This window comes from Cibotium barometz, chromosome 37, assembly GCF_041138505.1.
Source record: "Cibotium barometz isolate CiBa-2024 chromosome 37, ASM4113850v1, whole genome shotgun sequence".
In the NCBI taxonomy this organism is placed as follows: domain Eukaryota; kingdom Viridiplantae; phylum Streptophyta; class Polypodiopsida; order Cyatheales; family Cibotiaceae; genus Cibotium; species Cibotium barometz.
Genome location: NC_141082.1, coordinates 31,273,689 through 31,291,656, shown reverse-complemented (window position 1 = coordinate 31,291,656; position 17,968 = coordinate 31,273,689). Strand labels below are relative to the sequence as shown.

Below are 17,968 nucleotides of genomic sequence, written 5' to 3'. Positions count from 1 at the left end.
GTCCCCCCCCAACCGCTGCCTCGGCTCTCACAAGGGTAGCAGGGATTCCATCCCTCCGCATCTGTGTAGCCTCGCCGGAGTCTATACTGCATTGTATATCTATTCCTAGCCTCCGAGGCGACCCCATATAGCAACACATGGAGTATTCTGGCCTTCCAAGTCAATTTTTCATTTGTAGACAGATGGATCATTTCGCTAGAGCTTGCCCTCGGCGGCAGGCCAGGAGACCACCTTCGGTGGTTCCTCCCCCTCGGTTCTCGTGTTGACCCTCACCAAGGAGTAGAGAGAGAGGCAGGCCCTCAAGCAATAGAGCACCACGCCCCGATTTCGGGTGACCCAGCGGACGACGAGTGGCAGACGGTTGGACCACGCCCGGGCCGCCAGACAACCACCAGCGCCGAGCGCCACCGCCGTGCGTGCCAGGCTGGCAGATCTCAGGAGGATTCACTTCTGTCAAAGAACCGTTATGAGCATTCATCTCAGCATTTTCCTATCGGTGACGCGCCCTCTCCAGTCTTGGAGCGGGTCCCTCCGGCCTCACCAGTATGGCAGCCGATCCCTTGTAGAGACCCCCCCCCCCGCCCCGCGGGCAACCCCCAGTGTTCTGAGAGGCTAGCCGACCTCTCTGAGCCCCCGGCAGGCCCCTCCCCTCAGCTTTTCTCTCCGATGGATCCCTCACAGCAACACCCCTCGGACTCTACGCCCCTCCGTCCTCCCTCGCCACCTCCCCACCCCCCCCCCAAAGTCTCGACACCAACTTTACCTACCACAGCGCACTCCGCCCCGCCTTTATCATCCGAGCCCTTCCTCCCCCCCTTTTTGCCTCTCCAGAGCACTCTCGTTGCCCCCCAGCAGCCCCTGAGCTGAGGAAGCCAGTGAGATCACTCTGTCGCTTGATTCACCGATTTTTTGAGCCGATAGAGATGACCATTGCCGCCTCCCCGATAAGGGCTCTCCCGCCAGAGTCCCCGGGTGGGGCCCCCAGGATACTGGGATAGTCTGTGGACTACAGTTTCTTCCTGTGTTTGCCGGGACGGAAGGGACCGACATGTTTGAGGAGACAGTAGCCCCTGTTCGGGTTTGCGTGGTTTTTCACCACTCCAGTCCCTCTACGCCAGATAATGGCGGTTGAGCTCTCCCACCATCTCCACGATCCCCACATCACCGACATTCGCACCCATTTTTGGCCTCTGGCTAGGATGGAGCTTGGAGGTTCAGTCCATCGAGGCCAGGACGGGGAGATGGTAGTCTCCAGTTTGGAGGTCATGCATACTGATTGTGATTATTCCCCGTCTAAACCCTTGCCTAAGACTCTTCGAGTGGAGGGCAGTTCCGCTAGTGCCGCATCACACCGAGATTGATATGTGGATTGTTTCATGGAACATTCAGGGTTTAGGGGGCCTCAATGCTTTCATAGATGAGGCGAGCTTCAAAGGGCCATAGTGGGGGGACCCATAGACATTCTTTTCATCCAAGAGCATCATCTCTTACAGGGGCGCACCCGCAGATGCGGGAAGATTCTTCTAGGCAGGAGTCACATTTTCTAGTCCCCATCCTTCGGCCCCTCAGGGACGCAAGGAGGGGTGTGTATATTTGTCAGTGAGCAGCTGCTACCGACAGTGACTGGCTCAAGAGTCATTGTCCCGAGGCGTGCACAGTAGATTGGAGAGGATAGCGTTGGCTTCCTCAACGTTTACGCTCCAAACACTGGTGCAGGTAGAGCCCTCTTTTGGAGCTCACTACGGCAAGCCCTCCCTCAGGCTGACTTTTGGTGCTTGGGCGGTGATTTTAACATGATAGAGGCAGCAGAGGACAGACTTGGAGGTGGCATGGCCACGGTTTCAAGAGCAGAGTACGCAGCCTGGGAGGAGATGATTCTTGCAGTTAGGGGACAAGACCCTTGGCATCTTCCAGAGTTTGGGTGTAGCCCTAGGAGCCTTTGCTTCTCGAGATCGGATAGGAGGAGCACCGGCCCCATCTCTCTAGAGTCTAGACTTGACAGATTTTATGTTGATGAGTGGCTTGTAGATCACAAAAAATTATTTCATGTATTATTGAGATGAGCATGAGATTAGGCTGAAGTCACCTAGCCAGACCTTTACGAGGGATCGTAAGTATTAATGACGATAAAACCAACAACAAAAAAAACCTGAACAAAGGATTGGCAAAACTACCACTTCTATTTTCAATCACCCACACACTATGTAATAGAAGAAGATTGTCTTTCTCAAATCTAACCTTTGATACTACAACAGATTTTCCCGAGAAAAAGGTTACAATATATAGCCTTGGTAAAACGCATTCTCACATGATGCACTCTAATTTCTACCCCCTAGCATCCTTCAAATTCTCTTCTATTTCTCTCAATGCAACCTCTCACACAGTCACTAAATGATTTTAAACCCACAATTTCATGCACCCTTCTCTACGTTTGCCATATCTCCACACCTTAGCTTCCAGCCTTTGGAGTGCAGATCACAGTTCAAAACAACATACTAAAATAAGGTAGGTATCTTTACATCCAAATGTTAACCTCAAGCACACTCAAACCTTATGGGTCCACAGTTCTGGTCCCTCCTAACTGGCTCACATCATCTGTGTGCATTGGGCATTTACAATCCTAGACAGGCAAAAGCAACCCCATGTCACCACTGGCCCTCATCCAAGAGGGGCCTATCTGAACCAGAACCCCACCAAAAAGAGTTTCTTTCTGTTGAGGCTAGACTATTAAATCAAATTGCTGGACGCCTTGACCATCTAGATACCCAATCCTGGTGGAAACGTACACAAGGGATTAGAATTTTTGCATAGTTGCAGTGAAACGCATTCCATGCCCTGGGAAAAGTATGAAACATTTCGGAAACCTTCCATACATTTCATACCTTTTCTGCAACTCTTCCCTTTTTTTAAGAGGGGTGCCATCAAGTAGCAACCTTCCCCATACGAAACTCCACTCTAGCAGAGCAATAAATAGTGAAGTTGGGCTCTAGATCCTTGCAATTCTATTCAAGTTCTCAATGAGAGTCAAAAATCAGGAATCAGGTTTCACAACACAAAACATATCATTTTCATAATGGAAAATCACAAATGTAGGCAAATGTAGCATATTCCTTTTTTTTCCCCTTTTCTAAGATATAATTTTATATTAGAGGATGAGAGTTAGATACATATATTGACAGCTTGGCTTGATACAAACATATATGCTGCTGCCTGCTGCAAATGTCGCATGTTCTATACGTAAACAGGGATTCTGGGATGTTTTTGGACTGATTCTGAGGTTTTTCATACACACCCCCCTTTTCCCCTTCTCTCCCAAAGTGTTGAGCTTCAGCTAGTAGACCTAGGCCTAATCAGGGTCCCAAGGTCTCCACCATCTTGAAAATGCCCTTACTGTCAACTTAATGAACCTACTCCTCACTTATATAAAATGATTGGTGAGAGTGTCCGTAACTTGAGGTCACTTCACACTAGCTCATTAATTAATATCTTACTAATACATAGTTAGTACCAAGTGTTCTATGATTGAGCCACTAATTAGCACAAGTCTAGCCTCGTCACCATTGCCAGTCTAGTTATGTCTTTCTGGGACATAACACCTGGACCCAATATCTCACAAATTTTATATTTAATGGGCTCGCCACCTATGATGAATGTAGACCATCAAAACTCCACTACATCCTTAGTCTATATTCTTTTAGTGCCCCTGCTCTAATTGGCAATATAAAAATCAAACACAGAGAATTGGAAGCATCAAAACTGTTTCAAAGACAACTGGCAAGTCATGTACAAAAAGCTGATATCATAGCTCGTTTAAAATAAGTGCAAATGAAACTGACCAGAAAATCTTCCTCAGCCGCACATTCTTTAAGTACTGATTGTATACGAATGTTCCCAGCATCAAAGCTCCCCAACCAACCACTCTTGATGTTCCAAGAAAGGATGCATCCAAGTGAAGATGATTTGTCTGGTAGTAGAACATCATTGTAGAGAGGCTCGGTACACTAACTTGGGCCAGGAAAAACCAAAGCATTGGCCTGGGGGGACAGTACAACATGATCAAACTGTCAATTCAAGAACTCCAAAACAAAAGAGATGGTGGGGACCCCAAAATAATATGCTAAAGGAAACTGCAAAAAGATCAAGCAAGACATCTACTACCAGCAGGCTCTAGCCTAAGTGGTTGCGACCGGCCTGCTCTTAAATTCTTTTTAAAAAAATCATAACAAAAAAGAAAGAGACCTACTGTCGAATTGCTGGCTGTCGTATAGTCTCGAAGAGTGTCCGGAATGTCCCCCTTATTTTGTCAAGAAAAGACAGGTCCTGCTTCTTTGACTCCAATTCCACGATGTCTTCTTTCTTTCCTCTGTATATTTCTATATCACCCTTTCGCCTTCGGAGGTGGGCTCCATATGATGGGTCAGATTCCTTAGAGTACACTGTGCCTCGAAGAGCTGAAATGTTTTCTTCAATATTTCTTCTGACTGAACTAGACTCGCCACTATCTGAGGCGTCTTCAGCTTTATTGGCTTCAACCTCTACCCAATCCCCATCTTCATTAACAAGGTCTCTTTCATGGTCTTTTGACTCTCCCATTCCAATCCCCTTTTCAAGAACCACCCCTTCATTCCTATCCGCCTTGGAAATGTCTTGTGCTTGCACTGTTCCTTCATCCGTATTGTCTTCATTGTTGCCTTGTAATTCATCTCTTGTGGGCTTAACACATACCAGGTTTCCTTCTACAGCCTCTCTCTCCTGTATTCTTTCTCCTGCCTCCTCTTTCTCATGGTCAACTTCTGTCACTCCACCCGTTAAAGCCTTTTCATCAATCAAACCAGAAGCAACAAGCTGTAACAAAGGAAATATGGAAAAAAGGAGAAATATTCCATTTACATCAAATGCAGAGAGAGCAAAACCACCCACAACACTACCAAACATGCCTCCCAAAGCCATGGCGAACCATGACATGGACTGAAGGTCTCCTGCATATTCAGCCCTGCAAAAACACAGTTCAGCTCTCAAACCTCTATCATTGTACTGATACAGATACAAGAGTGTTAAGGAATTAAAACAGTTAACTTCGTGCTGAATGTCACCATTGGGCTCCCTGAGCATGATTAACTATGATGTCATAGCATCATTAATTCCAAAAGCTCTTTTCTAGGACATGATCATTACTAGTGTGACTAGCCATTGTGTCCTTTTTTTTTTTCAGAAAGAGACTTCTATTAAGTATGAAAAAAACATACAACAATCACAGCTATAAGCCGGAAAAGAATAGAATCACCCCAATATGTAAGGTGATTTCAACCACTGAGGAGCATCATGATGCCATGTAAGACCTGTGGTACTAGAGGAAAAGAAGATGCCATGGTTCCACTCCCGCATAAATATCATGCGCTTCGGCTGCGCAGAACGAGAGGGCCCCTGAATGCGAGCCTAAGTAGCCATACGAGTATGGATGATATCACCCCATATAGTACTAATGCACCGAGACCCAAAAATCTGGACACCCTCAATAGCCTCCATGCATCTAGTTCTCCAGATCTGCCATGCTGTAATACTGGCAACAATCTCCCAACTGGTGTCAATCCTCTGTCTAGGGGGTGTATAATCAGAGTGAGGATCCTGCAATAAACCATGCTGGGCAATATCTCTACGAATGAAAATAGCAGAATCTGTACCACTGCCCTCATAAAAAAGCTGTGGACCGGACTGGGAGAGCCAAGCAACTGTCTCCCAAGTCACATGCATGGCTCGGCCACTCAATTTGCCCATAAGTTGGGCTACTGAACCCCAAATCTGTTGTGCAGTGCTGCATCCCCATAAACAATGTTGTACAGTCTCAGAATTTGACACAGACCTAGGACAAGAAGGTGCTACACTGAAAACCGATCTGCACACTGATTGGTGGGGAGACCACTATGTAAGAATAATCAAAAGAAATGAGAGATCTGGCTCCTTCTGTATGAGTGCCAGAGTCTATGCCAATATCTGCGCTGTATCACTGGAGAAATATCATAGCTCTCCCAATGAGGCCTGAGAGTAGGGATCCTATGCATCCGTCGAGTGAGGAGAAGCCTGGCATTCCGGACGGTGAAACTGAAAAAAGGAGGGCTTTTCAAAGGATCGAAGGCATCAATCCACTCCCACTCTCCCGGATCCCCCTGAAGATATCTAATAGGACTGCCACCATATAACCACAAACACCAAGAGCCATGAGTCACTATCTGAGGAGAAGGGTCAATGAACCAATGCTTCCCCGAACGACCAACAATCCTCACTGGACTAAGCCTAGTATCTGGGATGATCTCCTCCATACTGCATCTCCTCAATCTCCCTCCAGGCATGATAGAGTAAATGATGCAATCTGTAGCCTCCTGGCCCGGGAGAGCAATGACTTGCACAGGTATGCCAATCCTCGAAAAAACTCCCAACCAACTCGGATGATAGGTCCCAGAAAGCCACTCATGCGGAATAGCTGCATCAATCTGATCAATACGAATGCGAGAGTCCCTAAGATGCTGAATGGATGCAGCTCTCCGATCCTCCGGAAGACTCTTAAAGGTCTTCCAAACAAGAACTGTGTATGCACCTCTCCCCCATCCTGACCACTGCATATGACGAGATGCACCAAGTGGCCGACCTCATCCCTAATGAGCTCGTTCCACATAATAGGTTGTCGGTCAGCCTCATCCAAAGACCTAGGAAGCCTTTGTCGCAAAAAAGATCTCATGCTTCTCCATGCTCTGACAATGGCTGCCATGGGTTCCTGCAGCGGAAGCCCAAACCTACAATGCAACCTCTGCATCCTCACCACCTCACAAGCAACATCACAAGCAGCCCGGTACTCTGCCTCTGTGCTTGACAAGGCAAAAGATGACTACTTCTTACTGCTCCATAAAACTGCTCCTGGGCCTGAAGTAGATCTCCTCGTGTCCGGATCTCCTCCCCAAACTGAGTCACTCCTACCGTGGAGTCGGACTCCATCCAACAATCCCCCTCCTGTGTACAAGAGTCCATGATCCTTCGCATGCCACAGAAACCACAGGAAACGCAATCCTGCCTCCCAAAGAGTCATCCGCAACCATGAGCTCAACTGCCTCATTAGAAAGCTCCCGTCCAATTTGGTGTCCATCAACCAGATCAATGAACCATTCTGCTTCTGAGTCAAAGAGGCATCACACTGCTCACAAGGATCTACACCTGTTACGGTGCAAAAACAAGTCCTGGAAACCTGATGAAGACCAAGCAAGGCCTTCTGAAACCTGTCAACCACCCCCTCTGAATCCGGAACCACAAAGCTTGGAGAAACCACCTCCTTCTGCAAGTAATCAACTGCAACCTGCCTGGCTTTCTGAAAGGTCCCCGTGGAAAGAACATCCTCATCTACCGGAGGTTCTTTGTCCCGAATACTACGAGACATCAGAGCATAAGTGACCTGTTCAGTTTCCTCTGGTGACTGACGAACACAAGAACTACCAACATCAGTACTGGAAAGTTCCTGCCAACTGCTGCCATCTACTAGTAAGCTATCCACCATCTGGTCCCGAAAAGCCTGCACCTACAGCGTATCCACACTTAAGTGGCCATTACCAGACTGCCACTCATCACAAACCTGAGGACCTGGGAGAGAGAGTACTTGTAAACTCCATTCTCCACTCCGCCTTCCCAAACCACTTGGCCTGTTGCTTTGTCCCAGAGAGCAACAAAATGCTCATCAAACTCCACCCGTACGCCAGTCTTGCAAACCTGATGCACTGACAACAGATGAAAACCAAGTGACGGAACATACAACACCTGGGAGGAATGCTTCCCCCCTCTGCCATCGGGAACTATCTCCATCCTGCCCTCACTGTGAACTGGGATAGTGGATGTATCCCCAGTAAGAATATGACCAGAAAGCCTGCAGAGTTCCTGTAAACCGGAACGGAAAGGAGTCATGTGCCTGGAAGCACCACTATCTAGAATCCACTCCCGAGTATCCGTTGCGGAGAGTCCTCCAATCTCCTCCCTGCCTGAAGAAAATGAAACATCAGTGTCCACCAACCTCCAGGTGCACAAAAGCCGGAGTCTTCATGATTGCTGCTAAGGAATCTTCACCCTTCTCAGTCTTCCGCTTGGGACACTGCCTCCAATAGTGGCCTTTCTCGCCACAATCATTACAGGTCCTCTCTGCCTTTAGTTTCTCGCGGTCAGTAACGGACTTCTTCTCAGAAGACTTCTCCGACGAAGCCTTCCCTTTGCCCGTGTTACGGCCTTTCGACCGGTGGCTAGTTAAGACCTCCGAACCTCCACCCTGAGGAGGGTTCGTGAATCGTTCCTCCTGGTCCAGGACCATGGGCACAAGCTCCTCCCATGTGATGGTGCTGAGCCTGCCACCCACTGGTAATCAAAGATGAGTAAAATGCTGAGTACGAAGAGGGCAAATGTGACAGCAACGTTATGGCCATGTCCTCTGACGATATCTCCTTCCCAACCTGAAGAACTTCCTGCTGAAGAGCCTGCAGCTTGTTAATATGCTCCCGCATCGTCGACGACTTTGCAGGGCTCATAACCCACATTTGTACTTCCAAGGAAATCCTCTTCATGGGCGATACCCTGTTGTAAAGAGAGGCCAAATGCTGCCATATACCTCTAGCCAGCGTCATATGCTTTACATGATTGATTACCTGCGGTGTGCAGTTGAGAAAGATAAACGAACGGACCCTGGCGTTGACACGATCCCACATCTATGTCTGAGCCTCCCGGTCCTTCCGGGTTGACGGTAACTCCCCTTCCTCTACTTCCGGCCGTGGAACACCAACGACGACAAAATCTGCGAGGTCGTAAGACTCTAGAACAGATTCCATCATAACCTTCCATATGCCGTAGTTGCTCCTGTCCAATTGACGGTCCACCGGGAACGTGGGGAGTGTCGGGATCTTCACATGCCTCTCGGCCATCTCAAACAAATCTGCCATTGCGAGGATGTACTCTGAAAAGGGTGGGTGGGTCGGAACAAAGAAGAACTAATACCTGCAAGTGGCAGTCCAGCAATTCAGTCCGCTTTCTCTTGCTTCTCCTCTTCCCAAACAGTCCCGTACGGTCCACCAATCAGCCACACAACAGTCCCCCTCTTGCTCACACAAATCCCAAGAACTATCTAGAGCCTAGGCTCTGATACCATGTCAGAATACGCAGCGGCGATGATGACCAAATCTGGGAACACGAGAGCAAAAACGCATGCAGAAAAAATACAGCACAAGAGAGAGAGAGATATAGGCGTGTAACTCTGCTCTATATACACAAGAAGATCCCGGAGTATGATACAAAACTGGCAAGGGGGCTGGGGGTCTATTTATATGGCCCCCCAACAGCAGTCGGCCTGCTCTGTAGGGCAGCCGACTGGCCCTGAAACTCCACGACCAGCACACACATCCAGTCGGCCAGCTTGTTAGCAGTCGGCCACCTCATACATGGAGTCGTGGACCAGTTCCAGCAGTCGGCCAGCACATGGGCTGCCTCCCAAGCCACAGAAAAAATAGGAAAAATAGGGGAAAAATGCGGAGAGTGGGGAAAAATGATAAAACACCTCATAAGGGCGGGCACACCCACAACAAAGGCCCTGGGGTATAAAACTAGACAGGAGATGACTTCTAACACCCCCCCCTCCCCCCCCCAAGTTTCTCCCAAGTCTCCCAATGTCTCTCAAATTTTCAAACTTTTCCTTTTTATGTTTTATAATTTTTATTCTGTCTTTTTTTTATTTTTTTAAAAAAGTGAACGTCCTTATCCAAATGCATACTTTTTGTACACCTTCGAGACATGTACCAAATGCACTGTACCTAAAGTACGCACCCACCTTGCCTTATCCGACTCGACTTGATAGAGCTCCACACGAGCCACACATGGATAGCCCAGCCAAGGTCCCCACAAAACTCCGGTTCTACAAAGAGTGAATTTTTGATGATCGATTTATTATACCTTTATCAACACATGTCACATGTCGTGTGTATCACCATTGGCTAGCCGAGAGTATTATCACACCATCTACGGATTGACTCTCTCTCTCTCTCTCTCTCTCTCTCTCTCTCTCTCTCTCTCGCGACACGGGGATATGCAGCATTGGCTATGCTAGAGAGACAGTGCCACCAGGCCCATTTTCAGGAGACTCGGACGAAGGGGTGGCTATTTGACACATTGGTCACACCGGCATTGATGTATGGAGTAGCGGTATGGGCGCCAGGCCTTGCTACCCATTGGTGGACACAGATAGAGAGACCACAGGCCCTCATGATGGCACGCATGATACGCAGCAAACCGTCAGTACCTCATGACATTATCCGAGCAGAGTTTGCTGCGCCCCCTACGATGGTAGAGGCCATATTCCAGACTATATGCCTGCTAGACAGATTCAGAGAGATGCCACAGGACAAATTGTCATACAGAGCTTTTGAGGCATCTAGACAGCTAGCTGAGGCAGGAGACAGAGGATCATGGTATGCACAGGTCACACATTCATTCTCACAGCATGGCCTAGACATGGATCATCTATCTATGGCAGCTCTATACACGAGAGACATGGATATCGCCTACACAGCCTCTTCCACTGAAGATGCTATACTACAAAGATCACTTCATGAGTATCACTGATGATGGATTTATAGAGAGGCCTAGATACATGGAGGGCTTTTTACCACACGGCTCCCGAGTGGCTATTGGTCAGCTTAGAGTTTCATCACACCGATTGGAGATTGAGACTGGCAGAGCAGCACGGATCCCCCGAGAGGAGAGGGTATGTAGATTGTGCAGAGAGGAGGTGGAGAGTGAGAAGCATTATGTATGCAGATGCAGAGCATATATAGCCATCAGAGAGAGATATCCCATTTTATTCAGAGAGCCACATTCCCTACGCCAGATCTTTGAGGCAGCAGACCAGCGCATACTGGGGAGATTCATTCTAGACATACAGCGCCACAGAGAGACATCATTACAGGCTCAGACAGCTCTAGAGGGGGGACGACAGACACAGATTACTACATTTTTTCAGAGATCCATCCCACTCCCAGCCCCTACACGGCAAGGAATTACTCTCCAGAGAGCAGAGACACTCAGAGCCCGCAGGAGACAGAGGACACCTGGCTTTCGGACACCACGCCTATACCAGAGAGAGATAACAGAGATCAGAGCTCAGTTTCACAGAGAGGGTGCGGAGCGACCGGCTCGCTTCAGAGCACACCCAGGCATGTTCTTCAGGGAGCTGTGGACACCCCCTTCATTGATGTATACCATTTTATACCCCCAGTATGGTACAGGATGGAGCTAGCTAGGTTGCATATCATGATTGTATACTCCATGCATATAGCTTTGCATTCTCCTAGTAGTAGAGCTCCATCCCCTTCACCACTCATTGTACTTATTGCACACCCAGATTCAGCTTTTTAGTTTAGTACTTTTTCATTTTGTTGGGATGACAAAGGATACCCCATACAAGTACACTGATTTGTCTCATAGGCCGAGTTCGGTCTTTTGGAAGATGTTAATAAAATCTCTCTCTCTCTCTCTCTCTCTCTCTCTCTCTCTCTCTCTCTCCATTCTAGACAGCCCCATGGTGGAGATATTTGATCTAAGGAGAGGGCAACACTTCAACTGATCAACATACATGGATCTACCTGATATACATTTTCCAGTATTTTCTACATAGTATCATCTCGGAGTCTTACAATTCTGTTCTTATAACTGTAAGACAATCAGTTTATTGTACTTTTTAGTCTCATTTAGTTGTTCTCTTTGATGAGACACCAATCTCAGATGTACTCTCAGTTTTGGTCTCATAGGCCATTATGGCCTCTTAGAGATGTTAATACATCATTTCATTTCTCCCCCCCCCCTCCCCCCCCCGCGAGGAGTTACCTCGGACCGGGCCTCCGCACTCCAGCGTGCCCGACACCCCCGCCCCCCGACCGTCGGCCACGATCTCCTCATCAGCTCCAAACCCACGACATGCTCCACCACCATCGAGCTACTTTTCCACGTGACATAGCTGAGGGAGACCTCTCGGCCATACTCATTAGCCCCATGCTTGATATTTTGGAGAGTGGTATACCATCTACTGGGGGCTGATGCTGCTCTCATGTTTCTATGTTTCTAGTATTCCATGATGAGTTTCCATGGACCATTTTGTATCACCCTAGTGAGATAGCTATGTTTATGTTTTGTTTCTGTTTTATTTTCCACTCCATGATGAGATATGCCATGGACATTATTGTAGCACTTTCGTCTCATAGGTCCATTGGTCTTTAGTAGACGCTGAATATATCTTTCTTTCTTTCTTTCTCACCAATCTTGTCCTACTATAAATGTTGCATCTCCAAGTGGCATAGTAGACGAACACTAGAACTTTATTGTTTATGTAGTGTGATTTTGGTGTTCCTTTCTCTGGACCACAAATTTGGCATAAAACTTTCATGGTCTTCATTACATATTTGTTCTCGTATGTCATTTTGGCATTCCACAAGTTGATAGAATTCTCTCTCTCTCAGGGCCGGTTCGACGACAGGCCATCTTCACACTAGCAGGAGGACAGGTAGAGGTGGTAGACTCATATGTGTACCTGGGGATTACATTTACGACTCCGCCAGGAAGATTTACTATGGCACAGGCAACCAAGGATAGACTCCGGCCATGCTAGAGAGACAGTGTCACCAAGCACAGGCAACCAAGGATAGACTCACACGAGGGTATGCAACTCTGGCCATGCTAGAGAGACAGTGTCACCAAGCACACTTCCAGGATCCCCGCACGAAGGGGTGGTTGTTTGACACACTAGTCACCCCTGCTTTGATGTATGTTGCAGCAGTATGGGCACCTGGGCTCGCCACCTCCACATGGTCTCAGATAGAAATGCTCTCACGGATGATCCGCAGCAAACCCTCCGTCCCACATGACATTGTCCGGACGGAGTTTGCTGCACCTCCTATGCTAGTAGAGGCCCTCTTCTAAACGATCTGCTTCATACAGAGGATCAGAGATATGCCATCAGATCGACTCTCACATAGAGCTTTTGAGGCGTCCAAGTAGCTCACAGAGAGTGGAGATAGGAGATCATGGTATTCACAGATGATACAATGGCTCACTCAGCATGGTCTCGACATAGATCACCTGCCACCTTTCCAGTATGATATACATGCACCACACAACCAGCTCTCTCACAGTGAGAGGAACAGAGTCCTTCGGCAGGATTTATGGCAGCGATACACTCAAGAGACTTGGATTACACCCAGTCAGCCTCTACCGCCGAAGATGCTATACTACAGAGATCAGTTTATGCGTATCTCAGCGGATGGATTCATACAGAGACCTGGATACATGGACGTGTACATGCCTCACAGTGCCCGAGTGGCGATTGGCCAGCTCAGAGTGTCATCACACCAGCTTGAGATTGAGGCAGGTAGGGCAACATGGATCCCCAGAGCAGAGAGGATATGCAAACTATGCCAAGAGGAGGTTGAGAGTGAGGAACATTATGTATGCAGATGCAGAGCATATAGTGTCATTAGAGAGAGATACACCACCATCTTCAGTGGACATCCCTCACTCCGCCAGATCATGGAGTCTGCAGACCGGCGCAAATTTGGCCAGTTCTTGCTAGAGACACAGCGCCACAGACACACTGATACGGACTCATACCACAGGGAGAGGTGGGCGACAACTCCAACTCACTGATTTCTTCTAGAGATCTATCCCAGTGCCTACCCTGACATAGGAGGGGGTTCCACTTCAGCGCGCTACGGACCTCCGAGCTAGACGGAGACCGAGAGCACCAGGCTATCAGACTCCCGGACTACATCAGAGGCAGATCACAAAGATATGGGCTCAACATCAGCACCATATCCAGGAGCGGCTAGCTCACTTACACTCACACCCGGAGATCATGCTCCAAGGTATTTTTGCCTCGCCATCGCCTATGTATCACATATTACACCCCCATTATGGTACTGGTTGGAGCTAGACAGATCTGCATTGCATTCTTGTATACCCTACGCATATAGGTTGCATACTGAGCCTCTAGCAGTAGTGCTCCATCCATCACACCCCCCCACTAGCTCAGTACTTTCATAGTTTATTTCATGTTCATTTTGTCCTTTTTTTTTCTGGACATCCAGAAGACATTGACAGTTGTACATTGATTTGTCTCATAGGTCGAGTTTGGCCTCTAGTAGACATTAATCCAGCCATATACTGTTGTACTCACTGTCACTTTTGTACTCCCCCATATTCATGTATTCATGTATCCATGTACTCATGTAGCATTAGCTTCCCACTCTCCCTAGTTGCTGCTTCCGGATGCCCCCTACTGATGTATTGTGGGGCTAGATACTTACCTTCAGTTCTTTCTTTTCTTTTCCAAACAATGTATCAGATGTCACATGGTTGTAACTTTGGTCTCATAGGTCACTTTGGCCTTTTGAAGACGTTAATATAACATTTCATTTCATTTCTCTCTCTCTCTCTCTCTCTCTCTCTCTCTCTCTCTCTCTCTCAATCATGATATGCAACCTAGCTAGCTCCATGCATATAGCTTTGCATTCTCCTAGTAATAGAGCTCCATCCCCTGCACACCCAGATTCAGCTTTTTTATTCAGTACTTTTTCATTTTGTTGGGATGACAGAGGATACCCCATTCAGGTACTCCGATTTGTCTCATAGGCCGAGTTCGGTCTTTTGGAAGACGTTAATAAAATCTCTCTCTCTCTCTCTCTCTCTCTCTCTCTCTCTCTCTCTCTCTCTCTCTATATATATATATATATATATATATATATATATATACACATATACATATATATATACACATATACATACATACATACATACATACATACATACATACATATATATATATATATATATATATATATATATATGTGGGAGACAGAGGATACCCCATACAGGTACTCCGATTTGTCTCATAGGCCGAGTTCGGTCTTTTGGAAGACGTTAATAAAATCTCTCTCTCTCTCTCTCTCTCTCTCTCTCTCTCTCTCTCTCTATATTGTTGGGATGACAGAGGATACCCCATACAGGTACTCCGATTTGTCTCATAGACCGAGTTCGGTCTTTTGGAAGACGTTAATAAAATCTTTCTCTCTCTCTCTCTCTCTCTCTCTCTCTCTCTCTCTCTCTCTCTCTCTATATATATATATATATATATATATATATATATATATATATACACATATATATACATACATACATACATACATACATACATACATACATATATATATATATACACATATACATACATACATACATACATACATACATACATACATATATATATATATATGTGGGAGATATTTCTTAGAGCTGGGAGCTGCACATGGTCTCGTTATCTATAACGGAATGTCCCGATGGCCCTCCTCTGGCGCCCTCACCTCCTTCCCTCACTCAGGAGGTACTAGCACTGTGGACTACCTTATGGGATCTCTGGCTTTGGCACACCTTCTCCCCGACTTCTCCATTCTGCCACCCCCTTTTGAAGCTGACCATGCCTACCTCTCTTTCACTCTTACCTACACACCACTCGTCCCTCCACCACCCCCCCCCATCTCACATTACACTCAGGTCCTTTTTGATCACGAGCTTGACCTTGTTTACTCCAACCACATCTACCGCCAACTCCAGGATGTGGAACCTACTGTCCCCCTATCCACCCTCGCAGCACAGCTCACCACCATACTCCACACATCCGCCACTGCTTCTTTCATCTGCACGCGGTGGTCTACTGAAACGAGACCCAAGCAGGGGTCACCCCTTCCTGGACTCACTTCTCCAATTAGCACTTTAATGTACACTCTTAAAAGACAATAGCACAAGACAAAATAGCAATAAAAAGTAATTAACAACTCTGAGCATAGATAGATGACACCACACTGAGGCCGGAACGGCCGGCCCCCCCCCCCCAAGGAATGATATTATTACTTGGGAGAATTTGTTACAAGTACACGGGCCCAAGGCCAGATTTCCAATAAGCAATGCACAATGAAAAACAAAGTATCAAACCCAAATATGTTTGTTGATGCCGAGTCTGCAGACAGTCACCAAGGGCTGCCCCGTCCATAGCACCTTCCAGAGTCACACTCCGCGTGCAATCCACCCGTCCCTGGCACTACGGATCACGCCGTGCCAGTCCTAGCGATGGGGCACCCTCACGGAGTTGTCTCGGTGAATGGAAGAGGAGTCCAGACATAGGAGAGCAGGAGAATTCCTCATTCTTCGCGATGAAAATCTTCTGGAGCCACCGTACAGCCAGTAGGAAGAGTGAAACAACCTGGGCCACTTGTAGGGAATGCGTATGACCTAAATCCACGCGGATAACCCCACTGGTCTGACCTGAATCACACGTGGGAGTGAAGAGGGCTCCTGCTAACTGTTTTGAGTACACACGTGAGAGAAAAAGAGAGCTGTCCAGACCTGAATCCACGCGTGGAAGTGAAAAGAGAGAAGCTGTACCATTCAGTCCATGGGAAAAGGGTTCCAAGGATGCTGTACGGCCAGAATCAACAGGTAATGATGATATTGTACTTCCTGTACCTGCTGTACCTTCTGTACGACCAGAATCAGCAAGAAATGAGGGTAATATACCTGCTGTACCTGCTGTGTGGTTCAGTCCTCAAACAATAGTTGGAATAGGAGCTGTACGACCTGTTTCATGAGAATAATGAGTGCTCCAGCTGCTGTACAGCCTGTTTTCTCTAAATCCCAGCAAGCAGTTGTGTTTTTCTCCTCCAAAATGCAAGGGAGAGGGCTGGAAGTGAGGCGCCTTCCTCCCATGCAAAGGATTGGGTGTGGTAGGTGGGGTAGGTGGCCAACCCCCACCCCACATGCTATAAAAGGGTGCCCAGGCCAAAAGAGGGTGCCCACACTTATAAAGTGTCCACCTACTTTTAATGGAGTATGAAACCTGTAAGTTATAAGGCTTATAACTTAAAACTCTTATTAAAATAAGGATTTCCCACCTGTTCACACGCCACAAAACCTGTCAGAAGACAAGGCATTCCACGGCTCACGGGAGGGCGTCCCCGACCCCTGAGCTAGACACACATGTCAGGCATGCAAACGAAACCAGTTCACGCGAAAACATTTCAAAGGCAGGCAAACATGAGTGCACAATGCAACATTGTTAAAGGATAATCTCCGTTCATGTACTTGCACAATACTTGACATTTCCGGGCACAAACAGGCCCACCGGAAAGTCGATTCCAGGTACACACACAGTGTACAATCCACCCGTCCCTGGCACTACGAATCACGCCGTGCCAGTCCTAGCGGTGGTAATCCAGAAACATACACCGTGTGCAATCCACCCGTCCCTGGCACTACGAATCACGCCGTGCCAGTCCTAGCGATGGAGCACCACTACGGAGTATGCTCATCCAGAGCCCAAAGCTCACACAAGAAGATAAGAGGACCATTAGATAGCTCAATGGTGACATCTACCGCCAAGCCACCTTGCGGTTCCATGCCCCAGAACTGTTGGTATGATGACGAATGCCAGGCCACACGCTCCCATCTTAAGGATGAGGTACGGATTGGGCAAATCAAGAAGCGCCAGGCGCAACGGATTTCTCAACAGCTCACCCAACGCAAGAAACGGGAGTTCTATGCTTGGAAAGAGGATGAGTTATACCGACTTTTCTTAGGGCCGAACTGCAAAGAGGCTTGGAGGAAACTCCGAGAACATCGCCCTCCCACACCTATCACCACACCTATCACCTGCCCGGACACATGGCACTCCTATGCACGCTCCCCTATGCACGCTCCCTCTATCATATCCCCCATCAGCCACCCCTACCCCCACCACCTGATCCCCGCCCCACCACCTCCAGCTTCTTCACAAAGGGCATGGTCCTCAAGGCCATTCATAGACTACGCAATAGGCGAGCCCAGGATCATGAGGGATTCACTGCCGAGTACATCTCGCATG

General features: G+C 47.7%; 1 protein-coding gene across 2 annotated transcripts in view; it reads right to left on the bottom strand.

Moving 5' to 3' along the window:
* The window catches only part of LOC147617167 (Major facilitator superfamily protein), a 67,808-nt gene that overhangs the window by 42,720 nt on the left and 7,120 nt on the right, over positions 1–17,968 (bottom strand). For both annotated transcript variants that reach the window (XM_086776771.1, XM_086776772.1), the window contains 2 exons: positions 4,244–4,993; positions 3,837–4,034 (listed from right to left, as the gene is read on the bottom strand). In XM_086776771.1, the coding sequence (XP_086632897.1) occupies positions 3,837–4,034; positions 4,244–4,993 (948 nt within the window). The remainder of the gene's footprint in view (positions 1–3,836; positions 4,035–4,243; positions 4,994–17,968) is intronic.